We start from the raw sequence: 17,317 nt of genomic DNA on the forward strand, positions 1-17,317 counted from the left end.
CTTGATATTGATATTGAGGAGGGTTACCAGCAGTTGAAGCTGGTGGGCGCAGGACTTTTGATGGATGTAGTAGTACATTGACTACCACGTGGATTACCTTAAGAAATCTAATATAGATAGTCATCAAGGACAGTCCTTTGGGCCTGTAGGTTATTGAACTTGGAATATGCAATAGAAAATGTTGTTTTTTTTAAATGGTATCAGGTTGTAACTAGCTGGGTATATTCCATAGTTGTGGAAAGATGGTGTATGTATGAGTATAAATGACCGGGATTGGGGAAGAATCTCCAGCAACGCTAGGAGCACTGTGGGGCTATATATGTTATATGTTTTATATTATCTATGTTGATATTTATATTTCTATATTAAAATCATTAAAATAATTTGACTATGTAGAACTAATTGAATAACAGGGAGTACAAGAGATAGTTGTTTAGTTCACCCAAAATTACCATGTATACCCAGCTGGATATTTAAATGCCTGTCCTTTAATGATATACCACTTGTTCAGAAATCATAGCCATAAGTATAGACAGTTATTCAAATGTTATCACATGAATACACCAGAACAGGCATACCCACATTGCAAAAGTAAACAATAACTTCTACAGAGTACATCCTATTCTCTCATTTCCATCTTCCAAAATTCCAGACTGCAGATGTACAGATCAGCAGGACCCAAAGCAAGTAAAAAACAAACAATAACACAATTTATACCTAATTGTTCAAACACCCTTAGGATTCACCTTTGGGTTTAAAACACAAAGTGTGCATGTAAGGACTGGATAAATGAATTAAAACAAAGTTTACAGCAAATGCCCTTAATATATAATACTTGGTATCAATAGTGTTGGAATATTCACAAAGCAAGCAGCCTGAGCCAACTGATTTATTTTCCATTGAACATAATTAACTTTGTATGAACTTGCTGGCTAATAATGTGCTGAACTGGACAATGTTGGCACATTTAGACTGCCTCTAGACAGAACTTCTGAATGAAGGAAGCCCCTACCTCATTATTCAATACATATCTGTGAAATAGTAGTAATAAAAAAAACGCAAGTGCATTTTTATAATATACCACTGCATTCCACAAAACAAAAAGGAGCAAGTTCTCACATGCCATATTTTTCTTTTGATGTAGGCACAGGAAAAAAAAAGATGTTAAATACTCTAATTTTTTAAAAAATGTACTTATAAATAGTAATTCTTATTGTTAAGCACCTGATTCTCATAACATGATGTCTGTTTTGGTGGCCCTTTCTAGGTGAAAACATCTCTGCACTAATACAGTCTGTAGCCAGCCTCTCCAAATGATTAAATTAATTAAAATGTAGAACAAATTAGTACTCTAACTGATGAAACCAATCTCTTTGGACATACGTATGCTACACAAGCCAGCATATTTGAAAATATAAGTGAGATTAAATAAAAATGGTACCAACAATAAAGAACGACAACGAGGATGCAGCAGCGCATAGGTTTGTTCACTTTGTTTTGAGAGTACTAGATGACGGCTGCGTAGGGAAGTAGAAACACAGATGGACCTAATTGGCTTCAACTTTTTGACGTCATTCTGCCTCTTGTTTTCTTCAACCTCCTTGATTAGAGCACCAAAATGAGGTTTGGAAACTTCACTGAGAAAGACTATTGGAGCACCAGAATGAAGCTTGAAGTGGCTATTTGAGCACTAGAATGAGGTTTAGACACTGAGTGAGGCTATTGGAACACCACAATGAGGCTTGGAGAACGCTGAGTGATAGGAGCACCAGAATGAGGCTTGGCTCGTGAGGGGGGAGGACTGAGTGCGTTGTAGCCGGCCCGGGACCGGAGCTTCCGGTTGATTGCGTACAGCCCATGTGCTGTGTAGTGTGGAAGCAGTAAGTAAGGAGAACGCGACTGGACTGGAAAGAGCCAAGGAGAGAAAGCAGCTGCCGGGGTAGTGAATGTGTCTGTTTGTAAGTATAAACAGAACATTGGAAAAGGGGAAAGCTCTACGTTTTCAGTTAGTTCCGGTGGCGGAAAGTGTGCCACAGAGTTTTTTTTTAAGATCTTTTATTCTGCAAAAGTAATTTGCCCTATTCTTTGGAGCGTTGATGCATATTTCTTCTTATTACCAGTAAGGGTAACCACAGTGCACAATACTTCACTCATCCTGTACTTAAATTTCCCTGACAGTTGCAGCGGTACATTGGACTTGTGCAAAGCTGCGTGTTGTCTGATTTTTTTGATTTTTTTAAATGTATGTTTTATTGTAATCTGTTTAGGTTTTAATTGGATTAAAAGTTTTTAAAATAATTGAAGAAAGAGTGTGTTTCAATGGTAGGGTCTTCAGTTGTGATTTAGTTTGTGTCTATAACATACTCCCCTCTTTACAAAGCAGCATTGTCTTTGTAAACGGGAAATAGTGGAGGAATTTTCTAGGGAACGTACGGAGATGTGCAGTCACTTTGTGACTGGCTCACCTATATACCTTATGTACCTAGTGAGATAGTACTTGTATATTTTTTTGTCTTTCCTTTTTTATTTTCAGAGTTTTACAAAATTGTAAAATTATCCACTTGTGCCAGAAACAAAAGAGGAGCTAAAAAAAAAAAAACCCAAACACATTTCGCTGTTGCAAGCTTTTGTTCAAAGTGCACAATTCCCTGAGCAATTCTACATTTATAGGACACAGCATAAGAAATGATGTCTCCCCGTAGCACTATCTTTGCTGTTTCCCAAAAGAGACCAGGGGAATCTGTATGAATATCATTAAAATGTACATACTCTTCCCATTTCTGGCACAAATAGTGCTAAAAATGCTGGTTAGTTCCTAAGTAAGCTGGGAAATGCCACGATGTTGTGCGTCTGCTACATGTGGTCAACTCCAAGTCAATCCACTATGGTGGGGCCAATTTCCACTGCACGTACCAGAGGGAAGAGTAGTGGGAAGCAAAATGTAATCAGTGTGGGATAAATTTCCATGTGCCTTAGACACATGAGTGTAATCACGCTCCATAGGATGTAATAAACGTCAAGTATCCAGCACCCCCAACGCATTACATAAATATGTTATACCTCTGTCAGGATGCAGGTCACCACCCTGCGATCTTGAGGAGCGATCTACTAGCGGATTCATTACTTGATTAAAATCTTCCACCAGGATTATAGGTATTGATACAGCTTGCAGCCCCAGTTGAACCAATTTTTTAAGAAATGCGTGTTTATACTGATTGGGCGCATAAACCACCAATAAGTAAACTTTGGGCAGAGTGACTTTGAGTAATAGATAGTGACCATAATCATCTTCTAAAATGGGATCAACAGTTCATATTAGAGATTTATGAACAGGTACCACCATCCCAGCCTTACGAAGGGGCACAGATGAATAATAAACTCCACCCACCCAGCCCCGAGCCAGCTTCTTATGCTCTGAGTCATTTAATTTGGTCTCTTGTAAGCATGCTATATCCGCATGATAGCGGTTGAGTTAATATTTTATTTCGCTTTATAGGTAATGTGATACTTGATACATTCCAGGATAGTACGCGCACCAACGAATTAGGTCGGCCTGTCATGTTCCAAGTAAAAAGTCAAATGTAATCTCCAAAGCTGTTGCATAACTAGCTCCCTGGGTGCCCAGCCACCACACTTGGATTCCATAGCAGAAAGCCCTCCAACACTGATCCAGCAGTAGTGCAGAGCGACCATAACCCCCCCCCCCCAAAAAAAAAAAAAAAAAAAACCCTCCCATCTTTGCTCCTTTCTCCCCCAAATTCCCATATAACCAACACACCCACACCCAAATCCAAAAGCTCCCCGCCAACATCGCATCCAAACACAGGATGCGAGGCAGCAGATCATGTCTGAGATTCTGGGCTTCCCCTCACTTAACATCAGTGTTAGGTAAAGCAGATACAGCAATACTGAAAAGTTGTCTAATCACAAATCTCTGTCTCTTCTGACTAGCAGGTGCATACATTATTTGACAAGTCATGAGTTAGTCCCATTCGGTGCAAGGTTAATCGCTCAAGATGTTGTAGGCATATTCTCATGCAGCACTGTAACAAAATCTCATGCCACTTCTACACTGTCAAACACCTTCCAAAGTGTCCTGATGAAAAATTTTTAGGATAGCTGAGTATAGAAACATAAAGCGTATTCCATGATCAGCTAACGATGTACACAGGATGAAAAGCTTTACGTCGAGCTTTATATTGTTTGAGGGTGTCCGCCTTATGTAGATAATTGTGGAATTTCACTATTACTATTCGTGGTCTGTTGTCTCCTGCCGCCTGTTTCAGGTGTGCTGGACCCAATCCCTCTCGGAGCGGCAGGTTTTTCTTGAGTCAGCACTCCAACTCCACTAGCAACTTCTGGTCGGGGACCGATTCTGGGATCCCTAAGAAGTGCAAATTGGCACGGCGAGATCTGTTTTCCAGATCTTCCAGCTTCACTGATTGTTGTTGCACCAAAGCTTTCAGTGCTGTTACTTCCGCCTGTGTTCTGTCAGCGCCATCTTCAAGAGCAGGCATGCAAATTTCAAACTCAGCGGTGCGTTTATTTGTATCAGTCAGCTCGATAAAGTCTCTAACCAAGAGCCAAGGGCTTGCTCTATAGCCTGTTGCAAATCAATTAGCGCTGAAGCCGTGACTTGTGAAATTGCACCTGCAGTAGGGACTGCCATTTTGTCTTTCTCCCGCTTGCTGTGAGAGCGATCCACTCGTGCCGATTTTGCTGCTTTATGGTCCCTCATCTGCTCGATGAATTTGTCCATAAGTTACTACTACTACTGATCATTTCTATAGCGCTACTAGATGTACTTTCTCTGTCCCTTGAGGGCTCACAATCTAAATTTTAGTACCTTGGCAACGGAGAGTTAAGTGACTTGCCCAATGTCACAAGGAGCTGCAGTGGGAATCGAACCCAGGTTGCCAGGATCAAAGCCCACTGCACTAACCAATAGGCCACTCCTCCACTCCAAGTTGCATAAATTGTCAGCGATTGAAGAACTATCCAATTCGCCACTGTAAGTTGACAAAATACAAAGTGGAACGGAAGCCCAGGAACTAGCCAGGCACACGTCCTTCCGCAGTTACAGCATTACATGATCTCCCACCCTGAAATCTTTATAGAATTGCAGCTCAGTGTGCACCATTATGGCACCTTAATTGAGACACCAAGTTATAGAATTGCCCCTGTAGGCTTTCTTTAAATCAGTTTTTTTTTTTAAATTCTTTATCATTTTCATTAATTTACAAGAATATATCTTGAACAAGTAAAGCAGTTTAACAGGTTACAGGCAATTTTCTCTAAAGAAAAAATTAAATAAGGAAAATATAGATTATCAACTTGTATTAGACCCCGAATTGAAGGGGCAGGACCTTAGTACTACTCAGGAGATTAGTTTCAAATATCTTTCAAAAATAAGAGGTAAAGGCTTAACAGTATATACCACGCATTTTACTTTTTCATTAGTCTCTTTTTCCAAGGCTAATCAGACCTACTAAACTCCAACATAAATTATAAAACCTTTTTCTGTGTAATAAACTGTTTCAAGTGCTCAGAAACAAAAAATACATATTTAACCCCTAAATATTTCACATTGCATTTACATGGATAATTGAGATTAAAAGAGGCTCCCAAGGCTAATGTTGCAGATCTTAATGCCAAAAACTCTTTCCTTCTAGCCTGAGTCTGTTTAGTGACATCTGGAAAGACTAGTACTTTTTTCCCATAAAATGGGCTTTGTAAATGCTTTAATGCAGTTTTTCTAACCAGTTCCAGGTCCTGTTGAAAAATAAAGGATACTAAAAGAGTTTGTCTTTCAGTTATTTCAGTCAAGGATGATTCTAATAATTCCGAAACATTTAAATCAGGTTCTGTTTGTAGTAGTTCTTGGGGGCCATCTTTCAATTTTCTTGCTGGCAAATAATATACTTTATTGAGTGGAGGTATTTTATCTTCTGTAAATTTCAAATTTTCCATCAAATATCGTTTGAAAATATCCAAAGGAGAATAAACTAAAGTTCTTGGAAAATTCAACAAACGCAAATTGAGCCTCTTGTTGTAATTTTCAAAATACTCCAGTCTGCTATGAATCAATGTATTGTCTTGTATAAGCTTTACTGAAATTTCTTTCATTTTTACATTTTCATCAGATAAGTGATTTATTCTTTCTGAGACTTCATTTTTCATTGCTGTAAGGTCTTTAGACAAAGTCTGAACGTTACTCACAAGAGAGTCGATCTTGCTAGTTGAGGTTAAGACCGTCTAAAGTATCTCCCATATAGCCTCGAGTGATACCGGCACTTTCTGGGCCTTAGGTGAAACACAGGCATCGACTGGGGAAATCGCTATGGGGCCCAGTTGACTCGCCGCTTCGCCGTCATCGCGGTTTTGCGGGTCGCCTCCATAATCGGCCCCAGTCGGTTGTGGCGGTTGAGATCGCGTTGGAGGGGACAACGAAATATCCTGTCCCAAGAGGTTAGCCTCTCCTGGCGCTATAAACTCAGCAGGACCTCCAAACGCCGTCGTCGCGGTTCTCGCGAGAAAACTGTCGAGCGTCTGCTGGGTAGGTGTAGAAGTTAGAGCTGCCTGGGCCGCAGCTCTAACAAACGCCTTTCTCTTTGTGTGCAGCATATTTCTTTAGAGGTAAAACAATTTTTTTAGGTAATAGAGAAAGGGTTTGTGCTCCTGCTGACTACTCGATGTTACTCGCGAGGTGATGTTCCTGCTGCCATCTTGCTCCGCCCCCCTGCTGACCCAGGCCTTCTTTTTTTAATTTATAACACATTTTAGTCATGTTTCCATAGGTTGCTGGTGCCGGGCAATGAACAAACAGCCTGTAATTATAGGGTTTCTTTTTTTTTTTTTAATTAATAAAATGCTCATACAAATTGCTCTGTGGTTGCTTTTTTTTTTTTAACAGGCATATATGTCAGCAAACTGAAAAAAAGATGGAGGAAAAAGACCAAAAAAAGCATCGAAAGAAGCACAGTGGGCCAAAGGCTGATAAAAAACAGAAACGGCACCAGAAGAACCTGGGACTGGAAGATGAGGAGGATGCACGGAAACGAAACCCCAAAGCATTTGCGGTTCAGTCTGCTGTGCGCATGGCCAGGACCTTCCACAGGTAGGAAATATTGTTTGGATTTAGTGGTACAGGGACAAGAGTAATAGAATACCAAGTAGTAACAGAATTTTATTTGTAAATTTAAACCACTGACCTATTTACATTTGATTATCAGTGAATTCCCAAGCTAAAGAAAACACAAGGAGTTGCTCTGGTATTTATTCTGGTTGATTTAGAGTGGTGCTAAGATTCAGAAAGATTTTGGTTTGTAATTAAAGGTCACACATCGCTGCTGCTACTGTTTCTCCTAAGTTTGGGGTATTTTCAGGTCGGGGGGGGGGAGGTTCTGGATGGGGTGAGGGGCTTCTGCTATGGGGGTCCCTTAATGTGGGGAGGGGGCTTGAAGTGAGGGTATCCTTGTATGGAGGTGCCCATCAGGAAGGTGTGCCAGTTGGGAGGGAGATTTTGGATGTGAGGGAGGGCTCAGAGCACATCTTGCTTGCTCTGTGGCCAGCCCCTTTAAGTTGTGGCTTTGTGGTCTGATGCTCCTGGGATGGTAAAATAATCCCATCATTTTGCCGGTGTTATCTCCTGTAATGCAGCTTGCAGTGTGCACCTAGTGTTTGCAGTAAGCTGCATTATAGGATTTACATAGTAATGAGCTGCTTTTCACGCATTTGCACATTTTGCATCTCATTTACTATGTATCACAGAGTAACCTAAATAACACTGTGTTAGGGCACCAAAATCGGCGTTAGAGCCCATTAACATGCGTTAAGGGGCAAATAACGTGGGTTAGTTCCCTAACACAACTGGATAACTACTCCCTTACTCTTTCTGGATTCCCAACATGGATTACAACAATATATAAAACTATAACACAAATATTAAGTACAAGAATACAATACACAAATTATGAATATAGCAAAATTCAAATGGGGTTAAAGGAGACATGTCTTTGGAAAAGAGCGTTCACTAGTTTTGTTTTTTGCAGCCATGACCCCAAATTGCACAACTGTGGAAATCCTAATGACATCCTTCCTACCAGGCACTTGCCCAGGTCATGATCCCAAACACAGGATTTATGACTCCACTTGGGGTCCCGACCCACAGTTTGGGAAGCTCTGGGCATATTATCGTTGTCAAACATTGATGATAAATAATTCTAGACAGAGGGCACTCGTTCAAAGCTAGGCCTCTTGAAGAGCCAGGTTTGGTATCCATTCTAAAGGACAAAAGGTGATTATGATGATGCATATCTTTAGGAATCCAGTCCCAGTAAATGCAGCTTGTTGTGGCCTATCTTAAAGCCTTATGAGGGGAATCTTGATTTGATTGTTTATGTATTGCATTTGTATTCCATATTGGTAGGGTCAGTGTGGCTTACATGATTGTAGAGTAACTTGGTTACAGATTGTATCGAACAGGTTACAATTTATGTGCAAAAGTGAGAGTGTAGTAGATTCGAAGGAGTTTGAATAGAGTAGAATTTGTTTAGACCAGTGAGATTAGCATGTGTCTTGATAATGACAGGTTAATGGGTTTTAGTTTAGCTTCAGGTAGATGCGTTAAATGTTTGGTGAGTTGAGCAACAGAAGCTTGTGCCTTTTCTGTCCATTGATATGTTTATTGTTTGATGTACTGCTGTGGACTGGATGGCTAATGTTGGTTCATTGGGGATGAACATCCAGAAAAGGTGAGCCTTCAGATGTTTTCAGAAGACTAGGTAATTGTCCTTAAGTTTTAGCCCTTTTGGTAGTGAGTTCCAAAATTTGGTACAGACATAGGAGAAGCTGGAGGTGTCTCCCTCCTCAACTTCAGCATAGACAACAGAGTAAGTACAATACTTTTCATAGTTTATAAACATAAAATTAACAGCTTACATTTTAAAAGTCTGATGGTAATCTCATCCACCTCTCTTATTATTGTAATCTGCTTTATCCCTTAGTAACAGTAAAATCAGGTTCTGAGTACAATTAAAATATCAATAGCCAATCCATCCCATAGTATTGGCCCATCTGCTGTAGGTGGCATTGCTTAAATGGCTTCTCAGATGACATCAGCTGGGAGGGGGTGGGGCTACTGGAGTGGCAGCTGAAACAGCTGAAGGATTCAGCAGTGGACTGGAATAAGGCTCAGTTTGGGGATCTCTTGCAGGTGAATACAGTCTGTCCCCACACAGGGAGTTATAAAAGTAGCCCCCAGAGATGACGTTATTACAGTTATTTATTATTTAATACACTTCATTTCATTCCCACCAAATAAGATCAGAGTATATTGTAATTTAGTACATCAATGAGGGGAGCAGAGGAGTAACCTGAGGGCCCAGGTTCAAATCCCACAGTAGGTCCCTGTGGCCTCTTGTATCATGCCAAGAAAACCACAATGGGGGGGGGGGGGGTCCCTCGTGTGTTTGTCAGGAGTCCCTCATTGTGTGTTTGTCGGGAGTCAACTCTGCATCTGGTTCTGGACATGTGAGGAGGGGATGGGGCCAGGAGGAGTCAGCAGCTGTAAGTAATCTGAAGAATAAACATGTAGAGTAAGAACATACTGAGACCAGCCTTATTCAAGAGAGGTCAGGCACCAGAAAAAAAATGTTTAAAAAGTTAAAACCAAAAGCTTAACTATGCAGCTAATCCACTGGAAATGAGAGGTGCTAATTAACACTAGCCCTGTAGAATTTTGTACTCCTTTAGTGTGGTTTTTTTTTTTTTTTTTTGTAATCATTGTCATACTCTATGCTGATTTCTTCATCAACAGGACTCAGGATTTGAAGACCAAAAAACATCACATTCCAGTGGTGGATCGTACACCTTTGGAACCACCGCCAATAGTAGTTGTGGTCGTAGGTCCTCCTAAAGTTGGAAAGAGCACCCTGATAAAGTGTCTGATTCGGAACTTCACAAAACAGAAACTGACAGAGATCCGAGGTCCAGTTACCATTGTATCAGGTGAGGGCATGAAAGACAAGACATGAGTACAATCTGTTTCATACATCTCAATTTGCTTTCTGCTGTTTGGTTTACTTTATCCGCAGTGCACACAAAAAAACATACATTTTTCCTTCACTTGTTACTCCTGGATAGCTTTAGGACTGTGGATGTTACTAGCTGCAGAATTGTGGAAAGCATGAAGAGCAGCTGCTTCCCAGCAGGTATTTGTTGGGGGAGGATGTGGGCAAGAAATGGCATGGAAAAGGGAGGATGAAGCTAGGTTAGGGACAAGTGATTAGCAGAAAGGAAGTGTGTTGTACCCAAAAACAAAAGAAGACAAAATGCTAGCCCCTAAAGGCAAAGTCCAATCACCTCCCCAATTAAAAAAAAAAAAAGACAAAATACTAACCCGTAAAGGTAAAGTCCCATCACCCCCCCCCCCAAATAATTAAAAATAAAACAGCTGAAGATCAAAATAAGCAGACTCCCACTTAGAGCAAGGCAAAAGGGTAAAAAGAAACAAAATAAGACAAAAAAAACATAGAATCATTTAACCCTAGCTCATAGATATTTCTGCTAGTGCCAAAGTGTTTCTAAAAATGGATTCATTGGTAGCACTGGTTGTGGCTTGCAAAATCTAGCAAGTAAGCCTTAAGGGACTTTAAGGAAAAACATCTCCCAGTTCAAATCCCAGTACACCTCCTTGAGATTTTGGGCAAATCGCTTAACGCTCGATTGCCACAGGCATAAAATTGGACTGTAAGCCCTCTGGGGAAATACTGAGAGGACCTGAATGTACCTCACCTTGGGTTACAATTGAAAAAGCTGTGAGCTAAATCCAAATAAATAAAATGTAATACTATTAATCTATGCCAACATAGAAGAGTACAACTCTCATCTTATGCTTTGCTCTTAATCAGCACATTTTGAGTGGGAATTTTACTGAAGCATGCTAATCAGTTAACTCATAAATTAGCATGTGCTGTTAACAAACAAGGTAATTCAAATATGATGGAGGTCTACTTGCACATTCACATCCAAGTGACCCACAAGCCTATGTCTTGGGGACGCCTTTTCAGTTCCATGCCCTCCAGTTTGGTCTGGCAAACTATTCCTCTGGTGATTTGACAGTTGTAATGTGCTGATTGATCCATTATTTGCACGCTGTGTTAGGGAGCAGGAACTGGGTGGGTTACGGGCAAAGAATGTGTATGGACCGCACACTGCAGTTTATTAAGGCGGGTTAAAGAAAAAAGTACAAACACATCCATTAAAACAATTCACATACATATACATAATCATAAATTCAAAACATTATTTCTTCATGCTCATAAAATATATAATCATATCAAGACATCTGTCACTAATGTGCAAATAACAATGCCTTTAGTTGCTTTTTAAAAGTATCAGGACCCTGTAATAAATGAAGCCCTGGTGGCAATTCATTCCACCCAATTGGACCCACATAAGATAGTGCTGCTTTTGCAGTAACAGAGGACTGCAACCATAGGTGGTCGGTGGCCCAACTGTTTGGGGAGGCTAAAGGGGGTGGGGCTTACATCCATAATTGTCTGACAACACACAGAAAAAAATAAGTAAAAATAAAATAGTCACAATACCTTTTATTAAATGTAAATATTAGGTATGTATCATATGTAAAAAAAATAAAGTGGTTGCTCAAAGCATATACTAGCCAATGTATACTATTCAAAAATGTTATCAATTATTAAACACTGCTATTTCCATCCATGGAAAATCCCAAAATGAAATGGTCACATTAGTGAAGTAACATCTGGCGACTAGACTTTGCATTATAGGTGTCAATGATCTGCTCAGGGTTAATATCTAGGGGAGCGAAGAGTGTTCCATCCCAAATGTGAAAAGTTACAAGTACCACCCTAATTAGAGAAATTGAAGGTTAGCAAGTGAAAGTTTTCTTGCAGTGTATTCGGTATATAAATTTGTCATGGTGGAGAAGAGACTGGGTCCCAAGGAAGGGCTGCTGGTTATTGACAAGTAATGCTTCTATGTGCATGTAAAAATGGATTTATATATCATAAATAACATATCATATTTTAAACTCAATTATTTCAAGCAGTTACCAACACTAAACCACATACACATACATCTCTATGGAACAATTCAACACCAGATCATCCAAAATATTCTAAAACCAAGCCATGTCTGATGTTATGACAAACTAAAATTAAATTAAAATGTTGATGTTTGTCACCTCAATAAGGTCAACAATCCCTGAACCGCAAAACACTATGCACAAACTTGTGCAAAAACACACACAGAACCTTACTGTACCATAAATGCTACACTGGCAGACCCTAATACACCAATATACCACCCATACGGAAAACACAGACCATTAACAATATGAAACAAGGAATTGTATCACAATTCTCATGTACAGCCACAAAACATCCTTTTAGGGTGGATAGTGTTCACAATGAGCTCCTTTTATTAACAACCAGATAGAGATGAGTTTTCAAATTTCAATTTTGGCACTGTATTAGGGGGCTTATAACCCATTTAGTTATGTTTAAACAAAAGAGATCTGCATGAAACAAAATATTTATTTTTTATTTTGACTTATAAAACCTGCAGCACAATTCTTATTTGCAGCTGAGAACACTTACCAATCTTCAATCCTTCCCCAGCGGTTCCGGCTTCCTCCTGTGAGTCACGCTTCCTTTCTCTCCCCCCCCCCCCCCCCCCCCACTTCTGTCTGTCCAAGTCCATCCCCCTCCCCCCAAGGTCCAGCAGAGCCAAGTCTTGTATCTCTCCCCTCCTCCCCTCGCGGTTCTAGCATCTTTCCCTTTCCCGGCCAGCCCTACCCACAGCCCAGTGATCCCTTGCATTCCCGCCTTTGCGGAACAGGAAGTCACATCAAACGAGACGGAGTTGTGGTAGGGAAGGCTGAGGCGCTGAAGCAGATTGCTGTAATTGCTACAGTATGCCAGCCCTGAAGTGAGAGTCACGGGGGCGGGGCAGGGAAGAAGAGAAACCGCGGCGCTGCAAAGAAGAGCGGACTAGAGGAGGAGAAAGACGGGAGAATGCTGCAAAGAAGGCAGGGTCTCTCAGATCCCCTTTTTGCTTGCTGCTGGGTAGACAGCCAGCAGTTTTTTGTTATGTGAAGGCTGGCTGCACTTATGGCTGGGGAGGCTTAGCCTCCCCAAGCCTCTTATACCGGGCGCCTATGACTGCAAGCGCTTCAATGGAGGGACAATCAACTACTGTGAATTCGCTGAGCACAGTTCCCGAGTACACACATAACACTGCATTACCTTTTAAAAATAAACAGGAACCGAGTCATGTAAGGTTTTAAAAACCAACAACAATTTAAAACAAATTCAGTTAGAACTGAATTTTGTATATGACGCCAATAAAAATTAGCGCTACGAGCTAGTCTATAAATGGCGCTCAGAGTTTGGCACCGTTATAGAATAGCTCTTGGTGCTGGGATTTATTTTACACATTTTTATCTAAAGATTTATTTTACAGAACTTAGCACTATACAGAGAACACTTTCACTCTCCAAATGTGGTAATTAACTGTGGAACCCTAACCTTCTCCTTTATATGTACGTATGAAGGAGAAGGTTAGGGTTCCACAGTTAATTACCACATTTGGAGCGTGAAAGTGATCCAAAGATTTATGCCAGCAAAAATGTGGCATAAATTTGATTGCCTAAGACTCCACTGGAGCAGGTTACATAAATTAGATGTAGATCTCCCTTATAAGTAAAACTGCAAGCAAATTCCAGTAGCTCCCCAATCTGCCCATGCTCCTCCCATGGCCACGCCCCCTTTTCAGAACCCAATTAAATTGTGCATGCAAATTGAGTGTGTGCCCAAATTTGCAAGCACAGTTTTGAGTGTTGTATATAGAATTAGGGTGTTAGCAGGGCCGCTGAGAAACTGGGCCTGGCCTGGGGCAAGGCTGTTCCCCCTCCGTCCGCCCCCTGGCTGGGCCCCCTGCATTGTAATCACAGCACCTCACCTCCGTGTGAAAGCGCAGCAGGCAGCGGTAGATCACCTTCGGGCCTTCCCTCCCTGTGTCCCGCCCGCGCGGAAGTTACATCAGACGAGGGCGGGACACAGGGAGGGAAGGAGGCCTGAAGGGAGGCGATCTGCCGCTGCCCGCTGTGCTGCGCTTTCACACGGCGGTGAGGCGCTGTGCTTTCAATGCAGGGGGCTCGGCCCGGTTGCGGACGGTCGACAGAGCTGTGGGCGGGTGGGACTGCGGCGCCGGGCCCCCCTTGGAGGCCCTGGCCTTGGGAATTTTGTCCCCCCTGCCCCCCCCCTTGGCGGCCCTGGGTGTTAGTGTACAGTACTTACTGTGTGTTAGTGTACAGTACTTACTGTGTGCTGTGACTTCGACAGTTAGTGTGGATGCACTTATCACCTGCTTGAGGAAGCATAAGGTACATCTGCCCTAAGCTCACAACAGACAGTGAAAAAGAGAAAAGTCAGCATGTACCGAGGTTGCCAGTAGGCTCCAGATTGGCACATTGGAGTTGATTCAGACTTGGGTATACTTTATTGCATGCATGATCTGTAGTCTTGCTTTTCTTAGGGAATGCAGTTGGGAAATTAGAACTACAAGTCTCTACATGCAGTGGGGTAAATATAGGATTGATCATTCCTGCCAGATGAGGCTGGAGCCAGTTGATAACCCTAACATGTATGGAGTAGCATTGCTGTTGCCTCAAATGTTCAAGAAAAGGAGGCAAGGTCAGCAAACATGAAATTTTATCAAGGCAGGGAAACCAGGCAGAATGGATGAATTAAACGGTCTTTATATGCTTCTGGCTCATCTTCAAGCATCCAGTGGCAGAATATGCCTGGATTTAAGAACATACCTATGAACATAAGAGTAGTCATACTGGATCAGACCATTGGTCCATCTAGCCCAGTATCCTGTTTCCAACAGTGGCCAAGCCAGGTCACAAGTACCTGGCAGAAACCCAAAGTATGGCAACAGTCCACGCTATCAATCCCAAAGCAAGCAGTTGCTCCCTATGTCTATCTCAATAGCAGACTATGTAGTTTTCCTCCAGGAACTTGTCCAAACCTTTTTTAAACCCAGGTAGGCTAACCGCTGTTACTGCATCCTCCAGCAAAGAGTTCCAGAGCTTAACTGTTTGTTGAGTGAAAAAATATTTCCTCCTATTTGTTTTAAAAGTTCCTTGAATGTCCCATAGTCGTATTTTTAGAACGAGTAAGAAAATGATTTACTTGTTTTACACCACTCAGGATTTTAACAACAGGTTGTGTATTATTTACTGCAGGTCAGCAGTTTCATGCTTGAGTTCTTTGAGTACCCCTGGATGTATGCCATCTGGTCCATGTAATTTACTGCTTTAATTTGTCGATTTGGCTCAGTACATCTTCCGGGTTCACCGAGATTTCTTTCAGTTTCTCCGCATCATCACCCTTAAAGTATTTCTGGTACAGGCAGATCTCTTACATCTTCTTCCGTAAAGACCTAAGCAAAGAATTCATTCAGTTTCTCCGCTATGGCCTTGTCCTCCCTGAGTGCACCTTTTGCTAATATGATCTAACGGTCCCATGGATTCTCTTGCAGGCTTTCTGCTTCTGATGTACCTGAAAAAGTTGTTACAGTGAATTTTAGCCTCTGTGGCAAGTTTCTCTTCATACTCTTTTAGCCTTCTTTATTAAAGTTTTGCATCTGACTTGCCAGTGCTTATGTTGCTTCTTATTTTCTTCATTTGGGTCCTTTTTCCATTCTTTGAAGGACATTCTTTTGGCTGTAATGGCTTCTTTCACTTTTCCTTTTAACCATGCTGGCTGTCATTTTCTCTTCTTTCTATCTTTGCAAATACATGGAATGCATCTAGTCTGGTCTTCCAAGATGGTATTTATGAATAACGTCCATGCCTGATTTAGTGTCCTAACCTTTGCAGCCGATACTTCTAGCTTCTTTTTAACCATTTTCCTCATTATAGTTGCCCTTTTGAAAATTAAATGTAGCTACCGTAGATTTCTTTTGTGGGTTTATCAACTCAAATCACCCTTTATTATAGTGTTGCCCAGTTTGCCAGCTTTCCTAATCTCTGTAAACATTTCTTCATCTATCTGTTCATTCTGTCCCTTCACACATGGAATTTCTATCCATAGTGATTCCACACTGCTCTTTCATGTGAAATGTTTATAATTTTCTCTTTAACATATAGCGCAACCCCCCTCCAATTTGATCCTATCATTACGATACAATTTGTACCTTGTTAACACAGTGTCCCATTGATTGTCCTCTTTCCACCAGGTCTCTGAGATGCCTGTTAAATCTACCTCATCGTTTAGTGCTATATAATCCTCTCCCGTCTTATTTTTTAGGCTTCTAGCATTTGTATACAGGCACTTCAAATTGTGTTTTTTTTCTTGGATCTATAAGCTTCTTAGAGGTTGATTGGGGTAATGTATCTCCTTTATCATACTCTCTCATTAAGCACCTGGCTTACTTTCAGCATTGTTGAAACCTCTCTACTGGGATTCCCTAAATGTCATGTTTCAATAATATCCTTCAAAGATATGCCACACTGAACCATGCGCTCCTGGGCAACTGTTGGTTCCCCCTCCCCCCCCCCCCCCCCCCATTCTAGTTTAAAGGCTGCTCTATTCTATACACCATATCCAAAGATATGGTGTATAGAATTTGGCATATACGCAGTTTTGGACTCCTGATGCAGGCAGACCTTGACAAAACATGGCCTTGTCAGATCATTGTGATTGCCAATACCATCATAAAACCCTTTTCAACTATGGTGGGCTCTTGAGTAGTCTGTTCCTCTTCTGGGTCTTCACCACTCACTTGTATTTATTTATTTGTTTAGTGTACAGTGTACAAGTTCCTGGAGGAAAAGTCCATAGTCTGTATTTGAGATAGACATAGGGAAGCAACTGCTTGCCCTGAGATTTGTAGCTTGGAATATTGCCATGATTTGGGTTTCTGCCAGGTACCTGGCTTGGACACTGTTTGGAAAACAGGATACTGGGCTAGATGGACCATTGGTCTGACCTAGTACATGGCTACTCTTATGTTCTTATGGAGTGGAGTAGCCTAGTGGTTAGTGCAGCGGCCTGAGAACCTGGGGAACTGGGTTCGATTTCCACTGCAGCTCCTTGTGACTCTGGACAAGTCACTTAACCCTCCATTGCCCCAGGTACAAAATAAGTACCTGTATATAATATGCAAACTGCTTTGATTGTAACCCCCAAAATGTTGCATATCAAATCCTATCCCTGTAGGCGATTATCCTGAAAAATAGGAGGGGTGCAATAGTCTTTCTGATATT

At 41.3% G+C, this 17,317-nt stretch overlaps 1 protein-coding gene across 2 annotated transcripts in view; it reads left to right on the forward strand.

Annotated features, from left to right (window-relative positions):
* Positions 1 to 1,866: 1,866 nt before the first annotated feature.
* BMS1 (BMS1 ribosome biogenesis factor) overlaps positions 1,867 to 17,317 on the forward strand; it is a 100,963-nt gene continuing 85,512 nt past the window's right edge. For both annotated transcript variants that reach the window (XM_030203247.1, XM_030203248.1), the window contains exons 1-3: positions 1,867 to 1,958; positions 6,914 to 7,117; positions 9,818 to 10,008. In XM_030203247.1, the coding sequence (XP_030059107.1) occupies positions 6,942 to 7,117; positions 9,818 to 10,008 (367 nt within the window). In that variant the 5' untranslated portion in view covers positions 1,867 to 1,958; positions 6,914 to 6,941. The remainder of the gene's footprint in view (positions 1,959 to 6,913; positions 7,118 to 9,817; positions 10,009 to 17,317) is intronic.

This window comes from Microcaecilia unicolor, chromosome 5 (genome assembly GCF_901765095.1).
Source record: "Microcaecilia unicolor chromosome 5, aMicUni1.1, whole genome shotgun sequence".
Lineage (NCBI taxonomy): Eukaryota > Metazoa > Chordata > Amphibia > Gymnophiona > Siphonopidae > Microcaecilia > Microcaecilia unicolor.